General features: G+C 37.0%; 1 protein-coding gene across 1 annotated transcript in view; it reads left to right on the top strand.

Annotated features, from left to right (window-relative positions):
• Nucleotides 1-14,527, top strand: part of slc41a2b (solute carrier family 41 member 2b) — an 87,157-nt gene that overhangs the window by 6,220 nt on the left and 66,410 nt on the right. Inside the window, exons 3-5 of the mRNA XM_061913959.1 lie at nucleotides 3,983-4,090; nucleotides 5,714-5,785; nucleotides 13,637-13,781. Of these exons, the coding sequence (XP_061769943.1) occupies nucleotides 3,983-4,090; nucleotides 5,714-5,785; nucleotides 13,637-13,781 (325 nt within the window). The remainder of the gene's footprint in view (nucleotides 1-3,982; nucleotides 4,091-5,713; nucleotides 5,786-13,636; nucleotides 13,782-14,527) is intronic.

The raw sequence follows: 14,527 nt of genomic DNA, 5'->3' as shown, positions 1-14,527 counted from the left end.
TTTGGTAAATGTATAGCATGTTCTATATGTTATTTGAATGACCATAATATGTTACGTTAACATACCAGGCACCTTCTCATTTGGTTATTTATGCGTCATATAACATACACTTATTCAGCCTGTTGTTCACTATTCTTTATTTATTTTAAATTGCTTTTCAAATATCTATTCTTGGTGTTGGGTTTTATATAATAAAAATTTCCCCCCAAAATGCGACTTATACTGCAGTGCAACTTATATATGTTTTTTTTCCTTCTTTATTATGCATTTTTGGCAGGTGCGACTTATACTCCGGAGCGACTTATATTCGGAAAAATGCGGTACACCTTGATTTACCTAAAAGATGTTTAAGTAAGATCGTCTAGTACTCGGGACCACCACATTATACACCATTATTTACCAAAAGGATGTTTGATTGATATGATTTGTTCATACACTAAATCAAGTGACATAGCATCGTTCATACACTAAATAAAATCGTATTGAATTGTTCATACATAAGATCGAAACATTTCGAATTGTTATACACTAAATCAAATCGTATTGAATCGTTTGTACACTAAAACGAATCGTTCATACAATAGATTGAAACATGGAATTATTCATGCACTAAATCGAATTGTATCAAATCGTTCATACACTAAATCGTGTCATTCATACACTAAATCGAATTGTATCAAATCGTTCATACATTAAATCAAATTGCATCAAATCGCTCATATAATATAACCGAATTGTTCATACACTAAATCAAATTGTATTGAATTGTTCATACACTAAATCAAATTGTATCAAATCGTTCATATAATAGCTCAAATTTTTCATACACTAAATCCAATCCTATAGCAGGGGTCACCAACGCGGTGCCCGCGGGCACCAGGTCGCCCGTAAGGACCAGATGAGTCGCCCGCTGGCCTGTTGTAAAAATAGCTCAAATAGCAGCACTTACCAGTGAGCTGCCTATATTTTTAAAATTGTATTTATTTACTAGGGACGGCGTGGCGCAGTGGTAGAGTGGCCGTGCGTAACCCGAGGGTCCCTGGTTCAAATCCCACCTAGTACGAACTTCGTCACGTCCGTTGTGTCCTGAGCAAGACACTTCGCCCTTGCTCCTGATGGGTGCTGGTTGGCGCCTTGCATGGCAGCTCCCTCCATCAGTGTGTGAATGTGTGTGTGAATGGGTAAATATGGAAGTAGTGTCAAAGTGCTTTGAGTACCTTGAAGGTAGAAAAGCGCTATACAAGTACAACCCATTTATCATTTATTTATTTACTAGCAAGCTGGTCTCGCTTTGCTTTACATTTTTAATTCTAAGAGAGACAAAACTCAAATAGAATTGGAAAATCCAAGAAAATATTTTTTAAAGACTTGGTCTTCACTTGTTTAAATAAATTCATTTATTTTTTTACTTTGCTTCTTATAACTTTCAGAAAGACAATTTTAGAGAAAAAAATACAACTTTAAAAATTTATGATTTTTAAACACATATACCCTGTTACCTTTTAAATTCCTTCCTCTTCTTTCCTGACAATTTAAAAATTAAAGCCCACCAGGATGCACCAAACTTTTGGTGCTTGTTGACACAGAAAAGTACAGTGGTGTATGCGCAGCAGCTATGAAGGCTGCAAGCCTGTTTGGTTCAACTTATCTTTGTGAATCAGCCTTTTCTGACATGAACTTCAACAAACACAGAACACGCCTCACTGATGCACATCTGCAAGACTCACTCAGAGTTGCAGTGTCAAGTTAGACACCAGAGTACAAACAGCATGCAATGCCCGGCTTCCCACTAAGAAACAGATAACAGATTTGGTGTCAGTTCAAGTGTGACATGATTAATTTTTAAATTTCAGAGTTGACTTTTCTATTTTACATGAGTTATTATTTGTACAAACATGGTGTAGAGTAATTCATGATTTGTTAAAAAATGTTAGTGGCTAGCTAGTTAAAATGGGATATTGTGATTTCACAAGACTGTCTTAGAAGGGATCATTTGAAAATGTTCAATTTGAAAAATGCGCACTTAGAGAAAATATAAAAATAAAGTTTTGCATATTGATATTTATCTTTTTCTATAAATTTACATTTATTGTGAGAAATCATTAAGATGATCAGTGTTTCCACAAAGATAAATATCATTAATTATTAATAATAAAATATAGTTAAAGGTAAATTGAGCAAATTGGCTATTTCTGGCAATTTATTTAAGTGTGTATCAAACTGGTAGCCCTTTGCATTAATCAGTACCGAAGAAGTAGCTCTTGGTTTCAAAAAGGTTGGTGACCCCTGTCATATAGCATCGTTCATACACTAAATGGAATCATATCAAGTCATTCATACACTAAGTCGAATCATTTTGAATCGTTTATACACTAAATTGAATCGTATTGAATCGTTCATACAATACATCAAAACATATCAAATTGTGTATACACCAAATCAAATCGTATTGAATCATTCATACACTGAATTGTTCGTACAATACATCGAATTGTATCGAATTGTTCATACACAAAATCGAATCGTATCAAATCGTTCGTACACTAAATCGAATCGTATCACATTGTTCATACACTAAATCGAATCGTATTGAATCGTTCATACATTAAATCGAATCGTATTGAATTGTTCATGCATAAGATTGAAACATATGGAATTGTTATACACTAAATCAAATCATATTGAATCATTTGTACACTAAGTCAAATTGTTCATACAATAGATCGAAACATATCGAATTGTTCATACACTAAATCGAATCGTATCAAATCCTTCATACGCTAAATCAAATCATATTGAAGTGTTCATACTCTATATCAAATTGCATCGAATCGTTCATATAATAGATCGAATCGTTCATACACTAAATCAAATCATATAACATTGTTCATACTCAATATCGATTGTGTCAAATCGGTCATACTCTAAATCGAATCGTATTGAATCGTTTATACACTAAATCGAATCGTATTGAATCGTTTATACACTAAATCGAATCCTATTGAATCCTTCATACAATACATCGAAACATATCAAATTGTTTATACACTAAATCAAATCGCGTTGAATCATTCATACACTAAATCAAATTGTTCGTACAATAGATCAAAACTTATCGAATTGTTCATACGCTAAATCGAATCGTATCAAATGGTTCATACACTAAATCGAATCGTATCAAATCGTTCATACACTAAATCGAATCATATCACATTGTTCATACACTAAATCGAATCGTATTGAATCGTTCATCCATTAAATTAAATCGTATTGAATCATACAGACAATAAATTGAATTGTATTGAATTGTTCATGCATAAGATCGAAACATCGAATTGTTATACACTAAATCAAATCGTATTGAAACGTTTATACACTAAATTGAATCGTTATATATATATATACATATATATATATATATATATATATATATATATATATATATATATATATATATTGAAACATATTGAACTGTTCATACACTAAATCGAATCGTATCACATTGTTCATACACTAAATCGGATCGTATTGAATCGTTCATCCATTAAATCGAATCGTATTGAATTGTACATACATAAGATCGAAACATATGGAATTGTCATACACTAAATCAAATCGTATTGAAACGTTAATACACTAAATTGAATCGTTATATATATATATATATATAGATCGAAACATATCGAGCTGTTCATACACTAAATCGAATCGTATCGAAGCGTCCATACACTAAATCAAATTGCATCGAATCGTTCATATAATAGATCGAATTGTTCATACACTAAATCGAATCGTATCGAAGCGTCCATACACTAAATCAAATTGCATCGAATCGTTCATATAATAGATCGAATTGTTCATACACTAATTCAAATCATATGGCATCGTTCATACACTAAATTGAACAAAATCCCCCCCAACTGCCCTCTCTTGGTTTCCGACCATTAATGAATGGTCTCTTACTCCCTTCTCTCGCCCACAGCACTGGGAGGCGTTCCAGTACATTACAGAGATCTTCATCCTGGTTCCGGCACTTCTCGGCCTGAAGGGCAACCTGGAGATGACTCTGGCCTCGCGCCTCTCCACGGCGGTGAGATTCAGAACTCGCACACACTACACCTGGGCGAAAAATTAGATTTTACCCAAAAGTTCAAGTTTCTTGTTGATTATTTTTCGGACTATACGGCGCAATTAAAATAATTGTATTTTCTCAAAACTCGACAGTACACCTTATAAGCCGTTGCGCCTAATGAATGGAATAATTTTGGTTGTGCTTACCGACCTCAAAGCCATTTTATTTGGTACATGGTGAAATTATAAGTGTGACCAGGAGATGGCAGTCACACATAAGAGATACGTGTAGACTGCAATATGACTCAAGTAAACAACACCAAAATTTCAATGTTCCATTGAAAATATAGCACACTACACACGGTGCTCAAAAATCTTTTAATACGACTTTGGTAAGCTATGAAGCTACACCGATTGATGGATTGTACTGTGCTTCAACATAGGAGTATTATTATGGTGTGTGTGTGTATAAGGTAACACATATCTGGTGTTTTATTTCGCAATATTACGCAAAAGAAACTTTCCTTACCCTCTGGTACCTGCTGATCTGTATTTGGGATCTGTATAAGTCCTGAAAGTTTGCGCATGTCTACCATTGTAGTCTGTGACCTGTCAGGTCTTTTTGCCCAGACCTTACATGTACGTACACACAGATTATGGTCCCCACACTCTGACTGTGCTGTCCGGTGCTGGTCCCCACAATGTCTTAAGGACAAAGAAACACACACACACACACACACACACACACACACACACACACACACACACACACACACAGGTTGACTATTTTCTATGTGAACAATCAAAAACATCTAACTTGTCCCAGTTTTTTTCTCTTGTAAAAAAAATGAGGTTGTTTGTCGTGACACTGCTATACTGAAAAGCTCTTTTTAGACGTGCCCAACCAAACGATTTCACTTTCAGGAGATGCAATAGAGCATTTTTTGGTGGCGACGTACACTCATGAAGGTGTTATGTCGTTCAGTCAAGATGTGTGTCTCATATCTATGTACTTTTGTGCCGCACATGACATCCTAGAGACAGCATGTGAAATAGTGACACAGTTGCTTAGCTTGCCTGCATTCCACATCTGAGGTCCAACAAATATTGGCATTTTGCTCGGTTTTCAGGAAGATCTATCAAGCACAGCAGGACAGAAATGGAAGAATGTCAAGATTAGTCAGTAGGAGTTGCCACTTGTCAAAACCAAGTCAGTAGAATTCTCTCGTCATTTGGTTGTGGGCCCACATTCCTCGCAGAGTCAGCATTGTTCTCTTTGCTCCAAGGCACAAGCGCTGGCACCTATAGTACGCACTAATAGCCCAATTATAGTCTGCTTTGGTTTTGGCGTGTGAACATGGTTAACCTTCAACTGAACATGTTGTCTTTGCTATTTCACAGCGGTTTCTTTTTGTCTGTTCCCCAAGTAAATCCTGTCAATTTGATGTCTGTAAAGTAACAATGATATCAGTACCATTCCTTGCTTGCGAACAAGAAAAAACGGCTCCATTAGCATGATCTATTGAAACTCAAAACAAAAGCAGGCTAATAGAGTAGCAAACATTCCGAGTCACAAAGAGTAAGCATCAAAGCTGCACATGACTTCATGGCTGTTTGTCTTTCTTGTATTTCTTGCACGCAGGTGAATGTGGGCAAGATGGACTCTCCTATAGAGAAGTGGAATTTGATCATGGGCAACCTGGCGCTCAAGCAGGTAAACATTTTGCTGTGGATGCAGACTTCACCTACTACGCTCTCACATTTAGAACTACAGTTGATTACTTTAAGATTTGAGTACTCATTTAAGTTGTCATGTTGAAGTTTCAGAGTAAACATGGTAATCAGTGTGCACCTCACGATGCCATTACCATTCAGGGGCTCCCATTCCAATATTAAATGTTTATTTTCGCATCTTTAAAGGCCTACTGAAATGAGATTTTCTTATTTAAACGGGGATAGCAGGTCCATTCTATGTGTCATACTTGATCATTTCGCGATATTGCCATGTTTTTGCTGAAAGGATTAAGTAGAGAACATCCACGATAAAGTTCGCAACTTTCGGTGCTAAGAGAAAAGCCCTGCCTCTACCGGAAGTCGCAGACGATGACGTCACATGTTTGATGGCTCCTCACATATTCACATTGTTTTTAATGGGAGCCTCTAACAAAAAGTGCTATTCGGACCGAGAAAACGACAATTTCCCCATTAAATTGAGCGAGGGATGAAAGATTCGTGTTTGAGGATATTGATAGCAGCGGATTAGAAAAAAAATAGTTAAAAAAAAAAAAAACGCGATTGCATTGGGACGGATTCCGATGTTTTAGACACATATACTAGGTTAATTCTGGGAAATCCCTTATATTTCTATTGTGTTGCTAGTGTTTTAGTGAGTTTAATATTACCTGATAGTCGGAAGGGTGTCTCCACGGGTGTCTTGACGCGCAGTGTCTCAAGGGAGTCGACGGCAGCTATGGACGGCACAAGCTCAGCTTTTCTCCGGTAAGAACTGACTTTTTAACCACAATTTTCTCACCGAAACCTGCTGGTTAACATGTGGTCGGGATCCATGTTCTCTTGACCGCCCTCTGATCCATAGGAAAGTTTCACCTCCAGGAATTTTAAACAAGGAATCACCGTGTGTTTGTGTGGCTAAAGGCTAAAGCTTCCCAACTCCATCTTTCTACTGTGACTTCTCCAATATTAATTGAACAAATCGCAAAAGATTCAACAACACAGATGTCCAAAAAACTGTGTAATTATGCGGTTAAAGCAGACGAATTTTAGCTGTGTGTGTGCAGCGCTCATACTTCCTAAAAACCTGTGACGTCTTGCGTACACGTTATCATTACACGACGTTTCGAAGACGAAACTCCCGGGAAATTTAAAATTGTAATTTAGTAAACTAAAAAGGCTGTATTGGCATGTGTTGCAATGTTAATATTTCATCATTGATGTATAAACTATCAGACTGCGTGGTGGGTAGTAGTGGGTTTCAGTAGGCCTTTAATTGTGTGAAAGCTCCAAAGCATTCACACATATTATTCAACTTCTTCAACTTCTTGTTCGTCTTCTCCAAATTTTGGCGAGCTCTACCTTCTACCTTTTTCACCTGATTCAAACCGTTCCAACTTCAAACTGTTCAGGAATTGCGGGCTTTCCCTTGACAAATTCCAAAAATTCCCAGATTATCCCAGAATTCCAGGTTTTCCGGGACATTTTTCCCATTCAAAATGAATTGGCCATTTTTATAACCTGGGCCGTTTCCACATTTTTAAACTGATTAAAACCATTCCACCTTCAACAGATTCCACCATCATGGAAATCCAAACAAGTTCCAAAAAAATGCCATGATTTTCCATAATTCCTGGTTTTCCTAAGCCAATTCCAACTTTTTTTCTGGTGATTACTCCTCCCACGTTTTTCAACCCACTTCAACCGTTCCACCGTCAAAACATTCCTCTTAAGAACAAAAAACAAAGATATTTTTAGAACTGGAAAAATTCCCGGTTTTCCCAAAATTCCAGGAATTCCGTAATACCATGTTACTACTTCAACATTTCTTGACCGCTTAATTTTTTTTGACACCAACCATTTCAAGTCATTCTGACTATTCTAGTTCTTTTTTACCATTTTCAAAAAGATTCCCGCTTTTACTGAAATTTCCAAATTTTTACGAATTTCCCATTCAAACCAATGGGACATTCTTCAAAGTTTCTACAATTCCCACATTTTCATCCGTTTGAAACAGTTCCAACTCATAAATATTCAGCCTGTTCAAAATTGTGTGCTCTCCTTCCAACAATTTAAAAAAAAAAAACTGGATTTCCAAGAGTTCCCAATTTTTAGGGACATTTTCCAAATTCTAAATGAATTGTCCATTGTTGTAAACTTCCACAATTCGCACATATTTCAACCTATTCAATCCGTTCCAACTTCCAACTATTCGCCCAATTCAGGAATTGCGGGTTTTCCCTTGACAAAAATTCCCAGATTTCCCAGAATTCCAGTTTTTCCGGGACATTTTTCCCATTCAAAATTAATTGGCCATTTTTCAAACCACCGCCATTTCTGCATTTTTTAACCGATTAAAACCATTTCACCTTCAACACATTCCACCATCCTGGAAATCCAAACTACCCCTTTTTCCAAGTTCCATATTGTGTATATTGTAGCGTCCCGGAAGAGTTAGTGCTGCAAGTTATTCGTGGTATTTGTTCTATTGTGTTTATGTTATGTTACGGCGTGGATGTTCTCCCGAAATGTGTTTTGTTATTCTTGTTTGGTGTGGGTTCACAGTGAGGCGCATATTTGTAACATTGTTAAAGTTGTTTATACGGCCACTCTCAGTGTGACCAACTATGCCTTGCATTCACTTGTGTGTGTGAAATGCCGTGGATATCATGTGATTGGGCCGGCACGCAAAGGTAGTGCCTTCAAGGTTTATTGGCGCTCTGTACTTTTCCCTTCGTCTGTGTACCACTCCGTACAGCGGTGTTTTAAAAAGTCATAAATTTTACTTTTTGAAACCGATAATTAACTTTATTACATTTTAAAGCATTTATTGGCCGATAATGTCGGCAGTCCGATATTATCGGACATCTCTACTTTAAATGCATATGACGTTCATACAATCCAGTGTCCTTACTTTGTGGAAACTCGCCTTCCACAGGGGTAATAGATGCAACACTGTACACGCCAATAACAATGTCATTTTTGAGCATCCATCCATTTTCTACCGCTTGTCCCCTTTGAAGTCTATCACAGCTGCATCCGGGTGGAAGGCCGAAACATAAAACAAAAGTTATGTTTGAAGCATTTTTTTTTTGTAGGAAAAAAACGTGTGTAGTATATAGGGCTGGGCGATATACTCGTTATATCACGGGTTTGTCACTGTGCAATATAGAAAATTACTATATCGTGATATTCGAGTGTACGTTCTCACGCAGTTGCTTTTAGCTGCTGGCGTTACACTACAGCCTCTTCTTCACTTTTTCCTGTCTCACCTTCTTACATACGTCACATACTGTCACGTCATACGTCACATACCTATACGCCCTCGCGGAGCAGAGAGGTAGCAGCATGGGTAACGTTAGCTGTCATGCTAGCGGAACCGTGCGAGTGGTAATACGAGAGAAAAAAGGTGCGAATCTGGTAACAAATGAAGGAAGAAATAATTCCTAAGAAAAACAGCAGCGGGTCCATCGTCTAGCGGTGGTTTGGCTTCGAGTGAGAATATGTCGAACAGACAACCGTAATTTGTCAAGTGTGGGGCAAAAGTGTTGCTAAAAAAGTAGCATTACTGCTAATATGTAGCATCATTTGAAAAATCACCTGCTAGAGAATGAAGAGTGGTTACTCAGCATGTCAACATCTCCGTTTGGTGCCACACGCCCACACCATCAAAATGCCAAGGCAAATATTTCCATATCAACACCGTATGAAAAAAATAGTCAACAACAAAAGAAGATAATTTCCGCAGTTACCTACCACATAGCAAAGGACCTACACTATTTGATTTCCTATTATGCAGCTAATTTTTATTTGACGGTTATTGAAATATGTTGCGTGACATCATGCACAAAAGTGCACTTTATTTGTTTTAAACTATTGTAGTGGCGTTCTGTACAAAAAGTACATTTTCATTTAGTGTTGTTTTGATATGTCATCTTAGTGACATCACGCACAAAAGTTCACTCATAGCTTGTTTTAAAATGTCTCTGACAATCTTGCACCTTCTTTTTTGGAAATGACATGAATATTTGTGCCACTGCTTAATAACTGTTTAATAAATGCAGTTTTGGTCAATTCACTTAGTTGTGATCTCCTTCTCTGCATGAAAGTTTAAAATGAGCTTATATTAATGCAGTATAAATAAGAATGTTTTAATGTAGACACAGAATCATCATACTGCTGTGATTGTATGCATGATCAAGTGTTCATTCAAAGCTAAGGCAAAATATGGAGATATATATCGTGTATTGTGATATGGCCTAAAAAATATTAAGATATTAAAAAAAGGCCATATCGCCCAGCCCTACTAGTATATAATATAACTGTTTAAACAATTGTCAAGAAAATGCGTTTGCAGGATTCGCAACACAACTACCAAAACATTTGAAGTTATGACCTTTCACAGAAATAAGCGGCTCAATTTGGCACTTCTCTAATGACACTGAGCACCTTGAGTGCATTAGTGAACGCTCTGATGCAATCTAAATGCTAATTGTAAGTGCGCAAATGAAGCCGCATCCAGGGACTTCCGTAATGTTCCATTTTCTGTTATAGAGGGAGTCGGATGAACTCAGATGGTTTCTTTGTCAGACTGCGCATAAACACTCCGTAACATCGTTGTCTGTTCATGAGCAGCATTGTTCGATAGAACCATCAAACCTGTTTCCACCTACCCCAGACCTGGGCAATTATTTTGACTCGGAGGCCACATTGAAAGAAAAAAAAAAGTGCTTCGGGACTGGTGTGCATAAATTATATATAAATAAATAAATATATATATATATATATATATATATATATATATATATATATATATATATATATAATGTATGTGTATATATATATATATATATATATGTATGTATATGTATATATATATATGTATATGTATGTATATATATATATATGTATATATATATATATGTATGTATATATATATATATATATGTATGTATATATATATATATATGTATATATATGTATGTATGTATATATATATATATATATATATATATATATGTATGTATATATATATATATGTACATGCCTGTAAAAATATGCTGTACAGAATGTGCGCCTGGGTCCCTGTTTTGAGGAGCACTAATACAAAAACGCACAATAATGTCTGATAAAATGCTACAAACATTATCACAGATCACCTAAAAAATCGGAATAGAGTTTGAATTTTTTTCACTGAATGAGACACCAAGAATGTACATTACAATAAAGAAAGTGGGATTTACAATATTAACTACTACACCACCATCACTGTTTAGTTCTCCAAAAATATGGATTGTGAAATTTCGCCAACATTCAAAGATTAGCATCAATACGAATGGCCCATCAAATCCTAAATAACACTGCACCAGCGTCACTTAAGCACTTTGTCCAGTTTACATCTGCCGTGACAACTAGAAACACGCGAGCCTCCTCCAGGGGGCAGTGTAGCGTACCCAGATGTAGAACATCTTTTGCACAATTTTCCTTTTCATATAAAGCCATAAAGGAATAGAACGACCTCACAACAAACTTGAAAAGTCTAACAGATGAGTATTCATTCACAATTAATTTAAGTTAAAAAGTGTATTTGGAGCAATCAAAGCTGCTCACACGGTCACTAAGGTGGGCACTATGTTTGACAGATCAACTTAATGTGTATTATATTTATCCATGAGAGCATTTTTCTTTTAAATTATGAGGTGTGTGTTAAAATCATTGTTGTTTTTACAAAGGATGACAGATGTGAACAAGCGCATGTATTGTGATGATGTAAATTAGATGTGGTTGTATTATATATGAAGTATGTGTTCATGAAAGGGCATTTCATGACTTTTGTTAATTTGATTAAATGCTATGGTATGATTTTATTCTCATAATTTTATTGCATGATTTTTGTATGCCTTTAATTTAGGTAGCCAGCGACTGGAGATGGAAATTAGCTATTTGGCTGTGATCTGGTACAGAACATATCTGTCTTTAAGCTTAATGTTTCTGTACATTGTCCCTTCAAATAAAGACTAAACTAAACTATGAATGATAAAACACTGAGGTTGATTGCCTGCGATGAGGTTGGCAATACTAAAATTGGCCCTAGTGTGTGAATGTGAGTGTGAATGTTGTCTGTCTATCTGTGTTGGCCCTGCGATGGCGACTTGTCCAGGGTGTACCCCGCCTTCCGCCCGATTGTAGCTGAGATAGGCGCCAGCGCCCCCCGCGACCCCGAAAGGGAATAAGCGCTTGAAAATGGATGGATGGATGGATGAATATTAACAACATATATACATATTCAGACCACCTCGTCCATCAACATCTTTTACAATTAAGCAAAACTCAACAAAAAAGCAAAACAAACACTGCAAAAGAAAAACAGAAATGGTAAAAAAACACCCACAATCTGAAATAATATCACTTTTTTGCAGAACTTTGTTGCATGTTTTAGGTTGGCTAGGCTGGAAACAAACCCCGCCTACACTGCTTGGTCACTTGTCGGTGACCTGATTACCGTAATAACTCATATGTCACTCAAAAGCACAGATTCCAACCATTGAAATACTTTCTATTGTTCAAGACTTATGGTAATTTGGAAAAGGCTACTGCGTATCATAATGGCATCTACAGTTTCCATCTTAAAAGGTCTAAAAAATTACTTTGAAATGTTCGGCGGGCCGGATTGTCAACCTTTACGGCCCACGGGCCATAATTTGCCCAGGTCTGACCTACCAGGGACGTGCACATGATTAAAGAGGGGCAGGGGCTCAGAGTCTGAAAAGGGCAGGACGTTTTTTTTTTTGGTCCTTTATACAATATGGAAATTAATGTAAAATTAAATTTGCTAATAGGAAGCTAACTACTTATCTGTGTGTCCTTTGTAGGTAAAAGTGATTGCCATTTCTTTTGTGTCAAATTATTGTCATAATGAGTTAATTCACATTATCATAGGCTTGGAAGACATGAAAAGCAACAAAACACTGGTTTATTATTAGGCTATTTATTGTCAAAGATAAGCACTTCAATATTGAACATTGAACAGTGCAACATGAACTTCGAATAAAAAAAAAAAAAATACCCAAATGGAAAAAACTTCAATGTGAAAATCTGGCCTTCTTTCCTTAACTTGATGAAAACACCATCAAGTTGTAACTCATGGTCTTTCTCACTTAATGCTCAGACTAACTGAAACGCAATACAACTTTATATCTAAACCTCTACTGTGAGAAAAATGTGATCCGCCGTAAACACAGTGCATTTTATTTTGAAAATTAACCTTGTGTTTTATTTTGTATTTTGTACACTACTTCCTGTCCCGCACGATCCGCTCTGCTCTGTGCGGAATTGATGTGCCGTGCTCAATTGATGCGCTGTGCTCCGACGTCCAGCAAAAACAGAAGCTGACACATTGAATAATACAGCGTTTTTCTGAAATATTACCCATATTAGATGCTAAATAAGTGGACAGCAACTAGACCTTAACTCACAGGTTCAAGTTGCTCCACTGTCACGTCTCCTCAGGCCGCAGTTGGCTCTCTCTCCTCTCTCTCACTCACTCACTCACTCCCCCTCTCTCTCTCTGGCAGAAGCGCAGGCTCAAACAACCCGGTATTACAAGAAAACGTGGAGTTTTTGTACCGCTGTTTTTTTTTTTTTTTTTTTTACATTCCTAACAGGAATTTATTAATTTTGTTTAAAGAAAAAAAAACTAACAAAAAAAACAAAAACACACACACAGGCAGAGGGCACTTTTTAAGAGGAGGCAAAAAAGGGCAGGGACTCAAGCACCCATAGAGCCCATTGTGTGCACGTGCCAGACCTACCCTCTCGACGCCTCTTTTTGCAGGTCCAGGCCACTGTGGTGGGCTTTTTGGCAGCCGTCGCAGCCGTGGTGCTTGGCTGGATCCCAGAAGGGAAGTTCCAGATGAGCCACGCCGTGCTGCTGTGCTCCAGCAGTGTCGCCACGGCCTTCATCGCCTCCATGCTGCAGGGTAAAGTTCATGCTCGCCCTACCAGAGATCCACCCATGTGTTGTTTTCGGGGCCAATACTGATACCGATTATTTACAGTATTTTCCGGACAATAGGGTGCACTGCCGATGAATGGTCTGTTTTTTTTTTCATACAAACCCCGTTTCCATATGAGTTGGGAAATTGTGTTAGATGTAAATATAAACGGAATACAATGATTTTCAAATCATTTTGAACCCATATTAAGTTGAATATGCTACAAAGACAACATATTTGATGTTCAAACTGATAAACATTTTTTTTTGCAAATAAATATTAACTTTAGAATTTTATGCCAGCAACACGTGACAAAGAAGTTGGGAAAGGTGGCAATGAATACTGATAATGTTGAGGAATGCTCATCAAACACTTACATGGAACATCCCACAGGTGTACAGGCTAATTGGGAGCAGGTGGGTGCCATGATTGGGTATAAAAACAGCTTCCCAAAAAATGCTCAGTCTTTCACAAGAAAGGATGGGGCGAGGTACTCCCCTTTGTCCACAACTGTGTGAGCAAATAGTCAGTTTAAGAACAACGTTTCTCAAAGTGCAATTGCAAGAAATTTAGGGATTTAAACATCTATGGTTCATAATATCATCAAAAGGTTCAGAGAATCTGGAGAAATCACTGCACGTAAGTGGCATGGCCGGAAACCAACATTGAATGACCGTGACCTTCGTACCCTCAGACTCGACTGTATCAAAAACCGACATCAATCTCTAAAG

Source organism: Nerophis ophidion, linkage group LG10 (assembly GCF_033978795.1).
Source record: "Nerophis ophidion isolate RoL-2023_Sa linkage group LG10, RoL_Noph_v1.0, whole genome shotgun sequence".
NCBI lineage: Eukaryota > Metazoa > Chordata > Actinopteri > Syngnathiformes > Syngnathidae > Nerophis > Nerophis ophidion.
Note: the sequence above shows the minus strand (reverse complement) of the source record. Positions and strands in the feature narration are given on the sequence as shown.